The 15,269-nt window shown below is 34.6% G+C and overlaps 1 protein-coding gene across 1 annotated transcript; it reads right to left on the minus strand.

Moving 5' to 3' along the window:
* Positions 1-331: 331 nt before the first annotated feature.
* LOC109183028 (60S ribosomal protein L24-like) lies at positions 332-3,982 on the minus strand. Its single transcript, XM_019333244.1, has 3 exons — positions 3,925-3,982; positions 666-809; positions 332-515 (listed from the first exon to the last, which is right to left on the minus strand). The coding sequence occupies exons 1-3, from the start codon at positions 3,980-3,982 to the stop codon at positions 358-360; spliced, it is 360 nt and encodes a 119-aa protein (XP_019188789.1). The 3' UTR covers positions 332-357.
* Between the last annotated feature and the right edge of the window lie 11,287 nt (positions 3,983-15,269).

A 15,269-nucleotide genomic window follows, 5' to 3' on the forward strand; every position in this document is an offset into this window, starting at 1 on the left:
TACTAGGAATTTCAATTCCAATGTTTGGTATACATGGGAATTGAAAGGGAATAAGTAGTATAAAGTCAAAAATGTCCATTATTGTTGTTAGACATTAATTTTAGGTTAAAAAAGGAAGGGGTAATTTTGACTCACCACTATCTTTTTTTCCCAGGAATTAAAATACCAGGGGGGGGACATGGGATTTTAATTCCATGAAAATGGGGGAATTGCAATTCCATGGAATTGCAATTCCCTCCAACCAAACTACGGAATTTAATGGCCTTTGGAATTAGATGGGAATTAAGTGGGAAGGGAATTTAAAATCCCTCCAACCAAACGCCCTGTAATATGTAAACAACAAAAAGATCATAGAGCTCAGCGTTTTCTACCGCCCCTACCAAGCTTAGGACCTTTTGCTGGTGCAGCGCCCTTGGGAATGTTACCCTTCCCTGCCTTTTGCGACTTGGCCATCACGTCTGCCTTCTTGGCCTTCTTTTCATCCTTTGTCTTCTTGATCATTTCCTTAATTTCACCAAACAGAGCACAAAAGCCACTTAATTGCATTGTGCATACAACTCACCCCACAAAAAGCACAAAACTGATAAAAAAAAAAAGCTGTCATCGGGTTTTCATTCATGGGAGGTTACAAAAGCAGAATGACAAGTAGTTAGGATAAACACACTGGAGAGCAGCCTCCCTTGCAGCATCTCGGACTTCTGGTTTTTCATGTCTTTTCTTCTGAATTACCTCCAAGGTTGCACCAACAATAGATCTAGAGTAAGGCTTCTTTGTGGTCCTTCTCCTCTTCTTAACAGCCTCTTGTGCAGCTTATAGAAATCCCATTTAGACGTCGAATCCCAGTAATCGCTGAACTTGCATTTACACGCGAAGTTAAACCTCGGAGTCTTCAGATAGTCATTTGATGTTGCTATGAACCAAAATGAAGAAATATAGGTCAAAAGACAGGTTTGCCCTCAAATTTAACACCCCTTTAACAGCAAAGTTAACGGAGGACCACAAGTGGTTATTTTAAAAAAGACGGAGGACTACTCGTGGTCGTTTTAAAGTCAGATGACCAGTGTTGGTATATCGCTAATACTCGGAGGACCATTGGAGGTATTAACTCGTTATATCGTGGACCAGGGTCTACAGTGCACTGTGCACTCTAGTCCAATACAAAGAATTCATGTTCATAAAGCACAAAATTCATGTTCATAATATACATACATATAAACACGATATAATGAACATAAATTATGTGTATTATGAACATGAATTCTGTGCATTATATATGAACATGAATTCTATGTATTATATAGCTTATTACACATAAATACTTAACATAATGCACAAAATTTATGTTCATAGTGCATAGAATTCATGTTTATTATATCGTGTTTATGTGTATGTGTATTATGAACATGAATTATCACTGCTGGAAATTATGGAATTTCCGACCACCTGAAAGTGATCTTAAATCAAATCGAAAGCCTTGTTCCGACCACTTTTGGTATCAGAAAAAACCTTTGTTGCTATTTTCGACCACTTTTTACTTTTGACTTGATTTAATATCACTTTCAGGTGGTCAGAAATTCTATAATTTCCAGCAGTGTATGTGCATTACAAACATTAATTATGTACCTTATGAAGTCAAATTCTATGTATTGGACTAGGGTCCACAATGTCCTGGTCCACGATATAAATTGTCAAGGAAAACACTCGAGTTATAGAATAAAGGTGAAAAATACTTGACTCAAGTCCCATTGGTTGAAATAAAGGTGTAAAATAAATTGGAAAAAAAAAAGGTAATAAACATTTATACTTTTACCATAGGTTTACGTAATAGAATATAATAAAATTCAAAAAAAATATTAATCCATGACTTATTTAGATTGGCACTAATGCATCTTACACCAAATACTATCCCATAAGTTTTTGGGGTTGAATTGAGTAGCCTGGATACATTTATTCCCATAATCTATCATTATAATAAAGCACTAAGTTTCTGCCTAAAAATTTCTCCCGCCCACACAAAACGGCAGCGTTTAAAGCCATTAAACAATTGCAGTCGTATTAAATGCTATTCACACTCGGTTGCAGATCCTGAGGAGGCTTAGCCGAAATAACTCCGGGAATATTATATTGGGAACGCGTGAAATATTGCTTTTCCAATGGATTTTCAATTTTCAATTTTAAATCCGACTTATGGACTTCACATTAAAATCTCCGGGAAGTGTATTGCTTTGTTATAGATACATGGCCAGCGTAAACCAATGGCTATATAAGACTTCTATTCGAATGCAAACATTACAACGAAAGCTAATAAGAATGCTACTTCCATTATACATCTTTGAACTGTAATGGCTTCTATATACATGTTTGGCCGTGATGTATCACCTTTCAAAACAAGAAGCACAATCAAAGTTATGGTGGTGCATAGCACAATCATATAAAATCCTAGAAAGAAAAGGCTCTTCTACAATCAAGTGCAATGAGTTCTTCTCCCATGATCAAGAGGTATTTGCATCTACCAGATTGTTGATTAAAAATCTTTTTTTTTTTTATGTATATCACTGTCCACATTGCATTTTTTCTTAACATGGCAGTAAAAAGAAGATGGTTGTACAATGCATGATCCTATTGGCTGCAATTTAGTGGTAAAAAAATGAAGTACCAAGAGAACATGCATCCTATCTGAAATTTTCAGTAAGATCTATATCTATAAAATAGGACTTTTTCATTAATCATATTACTATTTCTATCCTTTAAATAATCAGTCCTATAACCCATATGTTGAGAAACACTCTGTTTCTTTATCTTGATTTATGTTTCTATCCTTTAAAATATAATGTACTGTCATGTAGTGTGCTGTGAAGTAATCATATTTTAGGACAATATGATAATAAGCTCTAATAATCAATGCAGGGCAATATTAAATGTGTAGAAAACTGTTACTATCCAAGATGATATGCTTTGGGAAACAACAGAATAGAGAAGGGATGGAAAAACTAACATGCTTAGCAGTGATGGGAAGGAAGAGGAAACATCCTGGGGATGAGTGCATAACAAAGGTACCATCTGTTCATATCTTCTCAGTGTTTGTTCTTAAAGAAATTGATATACCTAGGTCTGAAGAAATGTACCACATCAAGTTTTAGATGTATTACAAAGAAAACAGAACTGATATTCATGTAAAGGAGTACACAAAATTTAAGAACTCAGTTAAGTAAAATCTATTAATGTTTATCTATAATTAAACAAATTAAGCACACTTTAAATAGTCTGATATTGAATCACGTATCTGGAAAAATAGTCTTTTATTTTTGGAATTAAAATTGATAAACATTAAAATAAGGTACTGTCTGTTCATATCATCTCAGTGTTTGTTCTTAAAGAAAGTGATATACCTAGGTCTGAAGAAATGTACAACATCAAATTTTATATGTATTACAGAGAAAACAGAATTGATATCTATGTTAAAGGAGTGCCCAAAATTTAAGTACTCAGTTATGTTTATCTATAATTAAACTGATTAAGTACACTTTAAATATTCTGATATTGAATCACATACCTGGAAAAATAGTCCTTTAAATAATTTATTCTATTATGACAAAGCAAGAACTATTAAAATAAAATTGATAAACATTATATGTATGCACTTGACAGATAAATCATGTTGACCAATAAGTCGACACTTGACATAGTGTATACATATCATTGTTGCAGCTATTTTCCATTTTCCAATGCAAATAACTAATAAAGATATACATTTATTGGTAGTATGCATCCTTAGTGGTGGTTCTTTATCTTCTGAAGCCAATTTTCATAACCCACTAATGGCTTAATTTTTCTACCATATATTTCTAACGGAGTTTCTTAAATAAAATTAACAAATAAAGGGGATTCAACCTTGCAGAATGCAACGAACAAAATTAAGCATACCTTCCAAGTACAAAAGGCAGCATATGTTGAATAGATGTTCTAAGCCGTAAGTCATCATGTTGCCATATGCATATTTTAAACCAAATCCTTATGTTGCCATATACATATGTTGAGTAGTTGTTGGAAGGTCTAAAGCATCATGCTGACATACATTTCACAAAAATTAAAGGCGAGAGCCATATGCGCAACATACTTCCAAAACAGTATAGTCTTAATTTCTTTAGTTTTCGGAAGGCTCCCAAGGTGATGAAGTAGATAGTCCAGTCACAACAAACAAATAAAGCTTGGTTTGTGTGTGATGGACAAACTTCATTATCTGCAGTGTTGTTTTGATGTTGTTTTGGACCTATTTAATTTGTAGCACTTCAAACAATGCTATCAATTTTCAGGACTGTGTTTATGATATTATCAGTTATCTACTTTAATTCCTAATTTTTCTTTTTTTTTCTTTCGCTTTAAGTTAATGTTACATTCATGCTTAGTTTGTTGATCCATAATTTACCTAAGTGTTTGTATTATACTATGGTTTTCTATCACTTACAAATCACAATTGATGCAGGATGCGGTGTGTATGAAGTTAGATATAAACAAAACATGAACACATGAAGAATCAAGTGGAGAACCAGGCATTGATGAAAAAAGAATTTGAATTATTGGCTGACTTATGATGTAGTTTTAGTCCTTTTTAGTAATTAACTTTGTATTGGTTTTGTCAATTATAATGCTGCAATCTGTTATCTATTTGGAAATTATTGACTAAAAATCCAATAACATATATATTCACAAAGCTATTTTCACAGCATTCCACAAAGTTTGAAAAAGCATGTAAACAGTCTAAGGTTTGACACTTTGCAACACAAAGGGTAAAATTTCATAGGTTGCAAGGACTATCCATTTTGACAGCTGCTTCAAAAAAGCCATGAATTTCCTAGAATATGGAAATCTGACCATCAGAGTTTGTATTAGATTTTTTAGTACAGCATTTAGTTAAAGTTCCTATAATTTAGCCTAATGGAACACTAGCAGCACCACAAGGAGGACAAGAAAGTCTTTTCACTTCAATTGAATGAGAATCTGGACTGACTGCATACAAAAAACTATGGGGCTCAGTGGCTCACCTTGCATGCTGACATGCTGCACCAGTTGAGGGCTGAAGAAGGGTTTTGTTGCTTCCAATTATGCACCTATCATTGCGGTGCTGATAGAAAAACCGGAGGGATGATGAGTGATGATTGTTCTTGATAATGTTGCAAAGATCTGGATCTTTGGATGTGAAGTGAAGAATCGAAATGAAGATCCATTAAGATATCAAGAGTGCATTTCTATTAGGACCATTAGATGAATCTAAAATTTGCGCGTGTGATTTGTTCTTCCTGCAAACATCGGCCACAATCAAGCTCCCTGAATCGCACCATCCCCAACAAGGTCCCTGTCAGAACACTGAAATGGAAGGAGTAAAAAATGTTAGAAGTATGATGTGTAAAATAGTCGTTTTGTCCTGATATGCCGTGATGTAAAAAACAGATAAGAGTCACTCCAATTCACCATTCTGAACTCGAAGGTTTTGTCCTGATATGCCGTGATAGAAATCTTGCATCATATGGTGTAATCTTACACTTAATCGTAGATAGCGAATGAAATTAAACACTAATTATGCAGGGTATTCGACGTATACAATTACGGATCGAATACTTAGCTTAGTCGACATCATTCGTCTGATTTCGGCGACTCTTAACAATAATATCATCGTCCTAACATTAGGACGAAGATACCTTAGCTTAGTTGTATAGGCTCCAGATCTGTTGTGACAGTACCAGACGAAGAACACATAAACCCTAAATCACTAATTTACACTTATAATTTACACAACAACAACTACTGTAAACATGTTCAGATTTGGTGTACACTGGACTTTGATGGAAGATACTACATGATAAAAATGGAAAGTAGACTAAGAACATAAGAAAGTAGAGATTTCGAATCGGACATAGCCAGAGAGAAAGGGGGCGGATGTAGAGAGAAGATGAATCGACGGTGAGCTGATATTTTGCACTTCTACGCGTTTTTTTTATTTGTTTTGCTGAGTTGGGTCGGGTTTGGACTTTATTTTTAGACCATAGGTTGGGCTAAACATACATAGGAATTAAAATATATAAGTTTTATATATATTAGGGTTATTGCCAATACGGTAGCTCATGCCTTAGCAAAGCATATTAGTGCGGCTGACTCTCATTCTGTCTGGAGGGACTATCTTCCTTCCTTTGTTTCGTTTACAGTTTAATGCAATCTAATTTCCTTGGCTTTCAAAAAATATAATATGATATTATTAGATTATACAATTATTGAATTATTATATATCATTGTATAATATGCTTCATATATAAAACATATACTAATTAATAATATTACTAAAGATGTACTGTGAAACTGTGCAAATCATTGTGTGCATCAAGGTCCACAATGATGTGTGGACCTACCATCTTATAATACATTTGTAATACATGATCATTTCAAAGTTGGCTGATCATGTTTTAGAAGTTCAAATATTGTGCGAGTCAAGTGCTGGTACAAAGGTCTTAATTCCAAGGATGACCTTAACACCTTCTGATCCAAGATTGCCTTTTAATTTCTAAAGAAAACAATTTCCACTTATATGCAATGACAATAAATAAAAGCCATCCACTTATATGCAATGACAATAAATAAAAGCCAGGGTCTGACACTATCCAACGTGGATTTATTTTTGAAGAGGCTGATTTTCAATCATGGTCAAATGTATGCAGCAGTGAAAAGTTAGTAATCATAAGAGATTAAAAATTCTTATTTGTAATGAAAATGTAAAATCTCAAAATACGACTTCAAATGTCGTATACAAAGAAGTATTCAATAATATTTAATCAATTTTAAATAGTTGACTATCCATTTTTTTTTTACAATTATACTATATATTATAATATTTATACATATTGCCGTGCAACGCACGGGTGCAACTACTAGTACCTTATATAATCATGCAAGCATTTTTTGTTACACATATTGCAAGAAGCATCGATATTAATCGACATCGTAAATTTTTTCTACACTAAAAACCTCAAAAAATTTTAAAACTGCAAGCTTTAATGCATTTGTAAGCTGGTCTACCAATAAAGTTTGAGACTTCAGATCCCAATGAAAGATTTTATGAGAATGACAATAAGAAATTCCATAGAGTATGCATTTGATATAAAAACATCTGCAATATATAAATGAATAGGCATCAATAAATAGCAAGTCCAAAAAAAAAAAAAAAAAAAAAAAAAAAAGTGGTAGTGAGTATATTGTATATATCAATCACTATCTTGTAGTCAATCGTTATGCCATGGAACCGTCCCAAATGGTAACGGTGCCTTCAGGCACTGTTATCTTCCACCAATCTTTCTTCTATTTTTTTTTAATAGTGCGATTTTTCTTCTTCATATTCATATTTTGCGGTTTCACTTCTTCTTCGCGCAAGTTTCTTCAACACTCATAAATTATGAATGTGCATGTATGGATTTATGAATGTGCAGTTATGAAATTATGAATTTTCTGTTATGAGATTATTAATTTTCTGTTATGAGATTATGAATGTACAGAAAATTCATAATTACATAATCGTAAATTCATAATCTCATAACAGAAAATTCATAATTTAATAAATATTTTTCTTTTATGAGATTACGAATTTCATGTTATGAAATTAAGAATTTTCTGTTATGAGATTATGAATTTTCTATTATGTGATTATGAATGTACAGAAAATTCATAATTACATAACTGTAAATTTATAATCGCATAACAGAAAATTCATAATTTAATAAATGTAAATTCATAATCTGAACATAGAATGCAAAACGCCGTTAACAGCACATTAACTAAATTATTTTTTCAGTAAAGATATTGTTTGGCACCGTGTTCACAAAGCATGGTGAACACGTTTCTACGGCATAATTTGCATCACCCTTACTTTTCTGCATTACTTAATAGACAAAGTAACATTTATAGGAAAGTATCCAAAATTTATAAAAATACATTATTAGAGTAATGAGAGAGATAACCCAAAGGGGTAGCTCAAGTGGCAAATGAACTCTCTTTGTGGGGTAAAATTCTGGGATAACCCGAGTTCGTTCGATTCCCACAAATGATGATTCCCCTTGGGCCAACTCCCGTGTCTCCCGGAGTGAACGGGGATTAGTCGGGAAGACCTGGACCGTTAAACGGACAGAGAAAGACTAGGGCCGTTCCAATAAAAATTAGGGTCCTGTGCAATCTCTTAATTTGGACCCCATTTTTTCTAAGTAATTTGTATATATAAATAATAGTTTTTCAAAAAGTTGTGCCAAAAATTCAAAACATAAATATTGTATAAAAAAAAATACATCTAAAATTTCATTTAAAAAGTCACATGCGCCGTGCACACTTAGACGCAAAATCATCCACCAAACTTTTGATATCAACTTCTTCCAAAATCTCATTTTCAATAGAGATTAAAGCTAATCCATTAGACATTGTACGTAGTCTAATGGCACCCGGGTTGGACTCCTATATGGGAGGTTGAGAGCTCGAGCCTATGTTGAGAAAGTAGTTATGGACAGATATTACATTCTAATAGAGTTAGTAGCATTCAAAAAAAAAAATTGTTTCAATGACTTCAAAATACTCACTGCTCCTATATTTTCTTTCGATAAAATCTCTCAACAAGACTTCAAATCCATATAAGCCATTGATTGTAACTTGTGAGAACTAAACACACACACACACACACACACACAAAAACCAAAAGTTCCTTCATATACTTCATATTGTTCAAACCTCTGGGTCAATGAAATAATAGCTTGATCTACAATGTATAAAAAATATGAACCCTAAAAGATTCTTCTGGTGAAAATAAAGTGTCATCAGCACTCTCATCAAATTGTCATTTTATACGAATTTTTCGCTTTTGAGGAAACACTGACTCAATTTCTAATTCAGTGGCAATTTTCTTTGCAATATCCATGGCAGTAGAAAAATCATTTTCTCTATAATTCTTGAAGAAAAAAACTAAGCCTTTAATTTGATTAATAGCAACATCAAGAAGCACATCTTTTGTTTGTAATTGCTTGCTAACTAAATTAATCGCATATAAGATTTCAAACCAAATGGTTGTGGCTAGAAAAGATTCAAAGTTACTAAGCTCATTTGTAGCTAAAGATCTTGCCTCACTTTGAATTTTAGAATCACTGTCTGTATCTGCCACTTGAAGTAGGGTTTCTCGAATATTACTAACTAGATATCTAATTGCTTTAACACTTTACACACGACTTTCCCATCGAGTAGATGACATTGTCTTAGGAGTTAGATTTGTTACATTACTTTTCAAGATATGCCACCTCTTTGTGGAATTAACAAATATTGTGTAAATACGTTGCACTACTCCAAAGAAATCTCTTGCTTTGCCGCAACTATTTGCAATGTCACACAAAGTCAAGTTAAGACTATGACTACCACAAGGAGTATAAAATGCTCTACGCTTTACATCCAAGAGTTTTTTGTACACCTTGATGTCTCCCTCTCATATTTTACTCATTGTCATAACCTTGTCCCCTTACATTATCTATATCAAGTTCAAGTAATATCAACACATTTTGTAATACTTCAAAAAGACCTTAGCCAGTAGTGTCATTCTCAACCAAGAATTTCAAGAAGAACTCTTCTATTTTAATTGGATATGTTGATATATCCACACATCGTAAAATCAAAGTCATTTGTTCTGGTGACTGACATCAGGAGTACAATCTAATATCACTGAAAAATATTTTGCTTCTTTGATTTTTTTTATTATCTTTGTTTTAACTGCAGTAGTAAGCATAAGCATCAATTCATTTTGAACCTTATGACCAAAATAATGATGATGAATATCATGATTTCTAGCACGTAAAACATGCTCTTGAATGATAGGATCAAACTCAGCCAGCATTTCAATTAGACCCAAAAAATTCTCATTCTTATTAGAGTGAATTCCATTTTTGCTCCTATTGTTATAGGGGGCGTTTCCAATTTTAGTCCACCTTAATTTTTTTTGTCGCTTTACAACCACTGTTATCGAATGTGTTTCACTTTTAGTCCACCGTTAATATTTCCGTCAAGAGGCCGTATAATCCACGGGTATTTTGGTATTTTTATGGTTGTCTCTTCTCTTTTAATCTAGGCGCTTCATCCTCCTCCTACGATATTCGAAGATGGCTCTTCAAACAACGAGAATGGGAAGCCAAAGCTACATCGTTTCGTTCGTTCCAACGTGGACCGGCGAGGTTTCTTAGGTTTTAGGTTTAACGTTCTCATTTCTTTTAGTCAAATATAGTCTTGGATGAGAAGAAAGATCAAAATAAACCTAGATTACACGGCCTCTTGATGGAAGTACTAACGGTGGACTAAAAGTGGAACACATTCAATAATAGTGGTCATAAAGTGACAGAAAAAATTAAGGTGGACTACAATTGGAAACACCCCGAAAACAGTAGGACCACAAATGAAATTCACTCTTCTTATTATCATACAACTACTCACTTGTTCCACGATATACCAAATTATTTTTAGCAAGATACTTCACAATTGCAATAATCGTAAATAGTACTTTCCTCCAATATTCTTTTTCTTTCAAAAGTTGTTCTTGAGCTACTTTAGCAATTGTCTCATTTTTTTGTAATCTAAGACGCAACTCCATCCAAGTTGTCATAGTAATTATATGATCTATACTCGTTTCATGCTCTTTAAGTCTAACAAAAAGATGTGTCCAGTCCCTTAAACCCTTCATTGACCAAAACACATTTTCCTATACTTTTTAAAAATAATTGGCAACAAAAACAAAACACCCTGTCAAGTTCTTTTGCATATACAAGCCAATCTTGAGTGTATGTCATATTAGAAACGGGATTTCCTGATGCCATTTGGATTCCTTGTAGATCGTATAAGTCAATAGTGAAGAGATGAGAGACAAATGGCGTGTGTCTCTGGAATTCAGATAGCGTGTGCCTCCGGGATTCAAATGGTGTATGCCTCCGGGATTCAAATGGTATGACCTTCAACAGAAAATGTCAAACTTCAAGATAATGTCAAAGAAAGAACTCTGCAGAGCTTCAAAGTACCTTCATTGCCTTCAAATATCTTCAAGTATGCTTTCAACTGAGGTAGGTGATATTAATTGAAGTATGAACTGATGAAAGAATTTGATTATGGGAAAGAAAATGCAAAGAGATATATTTATAAGCTTGAAAGTATGTTATGTACATGGAATGAGATGTGACTTTGACGCAACTAGGTGGTGTCTGGGATGGGAAAGGTTGTCGGGGAGGTGTATGGTGAAGTAGGAGGCCTTTACGAGCATAATCGCGTGCTATGTTAATGGCCTCATCAAGAAAAACTGGCCGCATCCCTCTTGGCCTCGGTGGGTTAGTTGTGTGCCTTCAATACCTTCAAGGTGCTCTCAAGTTTTCAAGTTGTGATCCAAGGTGTGGAATGAGGGCTCTATTTATGGTCGGGAATATAACTTCTATCCCTCAACAAACTCCCCTTAATATTTATCCAAATAAATATTTATTTATTTAGGATAAATACTAATAGTTTTATCTAAAATGAACTTTGCCAAAATCATGTCTAAGTTCAAGATTCTATCACTTGATTCAAATTTAATCATAATTATTAAATTCAAATATAATAAAACTATACTTAATTATAATTATTATTATTAAATTCAAATATGAATTAGGCTTGGATCAATTAATTAATAAATTCAATAACCCAATATTAAAATTATTTGGGCCAATTAAATTAATTTAATTATCATGACCCAATTAATTAAATTGGTCCAATAATCAATCTCAAAATTAAGCTAAATAATGATTTTATCAGCCCATTTGCGCGCTTCAAATTTTTTGTGTCTACAAGAGGAAGGGGGGGGGCGGGGGGGGGGGGGGGGGAATTGCTCGAAGGAGCTTGAATTTGGGAGGGATTTTGAAGATTAGAGAGATATGCTCGTACCTTGGATGGGAAATCTCGTGAAAGTGGAGAAAAGAAGATAAAGGGAAGGGTTTTAAAGGGAAAACCCATCCTTAGGAAAAAGAACGCTCATGTGGTTCAACTAAAGCACGAAAATGCTCAAAAATCTCATTAAGATAAGTTTTTATGTACATTGGAAAATAGCAAGTGAAATAAGAATAGTCATCCACAAAAGTCACAAAATACCGAAAACCATTAGATGACTAAAGCGAAGCAGGGCCCAAATCTCTACATAAACAAGATCTAAAACATGAGTACTTGAAGACGCAACACGAGACAGAGGAAAAAAAGTATATGTTCCCAGTTGACACGCATTACACAATTTAGACGATGAATCACTACGACTCCCAGGCTCACTAACCGAACAATTCTGTAAAATATGACGCAAAACCCTGTGATGCAGACGACCTAGACGATTATGCTAGGAAGAGGCAGAGGCACACACAGAAAGAAAGACAGACGAAGAGGCACGAGACAACGACAACGAGAAGAGACCACCCAAACTTTTACCCTTAAGTAGAACCTCCTTGGACTCAAGATCCTTGACAACAAAATATGTAGGATGGAATTCAAAAAACACATGATAATCGAAAGCAAATCGTTGTACAGAAAGTAAAGACACAGACAGGTCAGGAACATGAAGAACATCATACAAACAAAATGACCTAGAAGGAGTATTAAACGATGCACGACCAACACTAGATATGGGTAGACGAGTATCGTTACCAACACGTAAGGAGTCATCACCAGTATACTCCTCAAAGGCGAAGAGCATAGACACATCCGGAGTAGCGTGTTTTATAGCTCCAGTATCTAGGAACTAAGTCTGAGAGGTTAGCGAAGCCGACCAAAATCATCTTGGACCACCAAATGAGCCTAAGGACTCGGAGCACTCGAATAGTGCCTAAAACAAGAAACAACCATGTGACCCTCTGTAACACCCCACTTTTCTAAAATCTAAATCTCAAATACTTAACTTTAAACAAGATAAAAAGTAAGATTAATTAACTTAAATCCAACCAAAACCAACAAGTCGGGTGTTACCGCCACAGTCACCACTCATGGTGACTGCACAGGCTACAAAAGGGTAACTACTAGAGTCAAGCTCATCAAACTACATCAATAACTTGGGGAACAAACCCCGGTGTCCAAGCACCAACAAAAAGATCAGTTAACATCATATAAACATCAATAACTAAAGTAGACTCTAGTCTAGAATCTACCAACTCATAATCTACGCGCTAATCTAACTCGTGCGCTCTCAAACACCGGGCCCACCTGAAAGGGGTTATAAAAACAAGTAGAAAATAAACCTGTTAGCAAATTAATGCTAAGTATAAAGCCACTCAACCCTGTAAAGTACTATAGATATAAATTTGAAAATCATTTGGCAATCACACATACTCTCAAGTACTTTGCAACACTTATCAACAATCTCATAACATGCTCATAAACAACTCTATATGCTTGCAACCTATTCTTCATATAAACATGCTTTCTCAATTTCTCAACTTAAACATAACCTCATGTTTTGAACATATATCTCTAAGCATAGTTCATCATACAATACTCATGCTCAAACTGATAGATAAAGAGGTACTTAAAACTCAACACGGAAGCTCATGTATGTTATCATGCCAACTCATAAGCAACAACAAAGTACTGTAATTATCAAATGCTCTAAATGCAACACATGCTAAACCATGCAACAAGATATGTCATGATGTTTTAAATAGATATACTCTCGCTCTTATGTAAAAAGAATATTTTCTGTGTGGAGGTTTCTGTTGAGTCTCTTGACTTGCTTTTCTCTTCTTTCTTTCTTTCTTTCTTTCTTACTTTCTATTGAGTCACTTGACTCGCTTTTCTCTTCTTTCTTTCTTTCTTTCTTACTTACTTTCTGTTGAGTCACTTGACTCGCTTTTCTCTTCTTTCTTACTTGCTTTCTTTCCTCTTTCTCAAACTTTCTCATTAATCTCTTTGCTCTTCTTTGTGCGAGGCAGATACTCCGCCGTAGTGAAGCCCTAGCGAACAGTGCAGACTCTTGCAGCCGCCACATCCGTATCAACGAAACCTCTAACTCATGGAGGAGGTAAGAACTTCACAAATCATGAATGGACCTATCCGGGCTCAGCAATCTAGCCGGCTTAATACTCAACTCGCCCACAGAACCGGTACTGGTGGTTCTTTAATCTTTCTTTCTTTATTTCTTTCTTTCTCTGTGGAATCAAGTATCGTACTTTCAATGTGCACACCCCTAACCAGGATTCCAAGCCCGGCGGGTAGTATCCAACCTAGTAACTCGGGAATATTGACCAAGTTACTTCATAAATCTCTGTCGGTTTTCTTTGACCGTTTCTTTCTTTTCTCAAACTTTCTTTCTTTCTCTTTTCTTCCGAAAGGACATAGTCCTAACGGTCCTCCAAAATACAATTTTCCTCACAAATAGATAGCATATAGATATATCTCATGCAATTCCTCTTCTCATGCAACAAACTTTACTTATAGCAAGCCTTGCTATGCACATAAACCTCAACAACTTCTCTTTCTCACATTTTGGAAATCAAATATCATGCAATATTCTCAATGCAAATAGATAATGATTTTCCAAAATAGATATAGGTTTTTGAAATAGATCTTAGGCTTTACTTAGAGCCAATTATGCACTTTAAGCAATGAAATCTACTAACATGCTCTTTACTGTGAAATAATATGCTTTAATTCTCATTCACTGTGAAACAAGGAAATATGCATTGCTTTATACTAAAATCTCAACACTTAGCAAGTCTCCTCAATAAATACTATCAAGTATTAGACATGCTTCTCAACTCAAAACATACTCAGATGCTAGCAATTTCATTTACTGTGAAACAGGGAATTATGCAATGTTCATGCCAAATTCTCAATAACTTAACAAATCTTCTCAACAAATTCTAACAAGTATCTAGGCATGTCTCTCAATGAAATAACAATGCTCAAAAGCTATAAACTCATTTTTTGATATAGTTCACAGACAATCAACAACAACAGAGTATTCATTTCCCAAATTTCTACTATAAACCATGCTTTCTAACTCCAAATCCAACGAAACTAACTTCTACTAGTGCGTCGTAACGTGTCCGAGTGTCCGAGCCTCAAGGGTCCACGAGTCCCGGTCCGAACAACACCTAGCTGAGCCACAAAGGGCCCGGCCATAACATTTTATTGGCCTGGCGGAGCTTGGTGACCCCGCCACTAGGCTTCTCCAAGTAGCGGCCCTTGGCAACAGATCTAGCTGTGATCCATTGCCT

The sequence above is a fragment of the Ipomoea nil genome, unplaced genomic scaffold (assembly GCF_001879475.1).
Source record: "Ipomoea nil cultivar Tokyo-kokei standard unplaced genomic scaffold, Asagao_1.1 scaffold1096, whole genome shotgun sequence".
Lineage (NCBI taxonomy): Eukaryota > Viridiplantae > Streptophyta > Magnoliopsida > Solanales > Convolvulaceae > Ipomoea > Ipomoea nil.

Coding starts and splice junctions, on each gene's coding strand:
- LOC109183028 (XM_019333244.1), bottom strand. CDS start 3,982: ATGATGACTTACGGCTTAGAACATCTATTCAACATATGCTGCCTTTTG. Junction 810..3,924: donor CTGCCTTTTGTACTTGGAAG/GTATGCTTAATT, acceptor GATTTCTATAAG/CTGCACAAGAGGCTGTTAAG. Junction 516..665: donor TGCAAGGGAGGCTGCTCTCC/AGTGTGTTTATC, acceptor GTGCTCTGTTTG/GTGAAATTAAGGAAATGATC.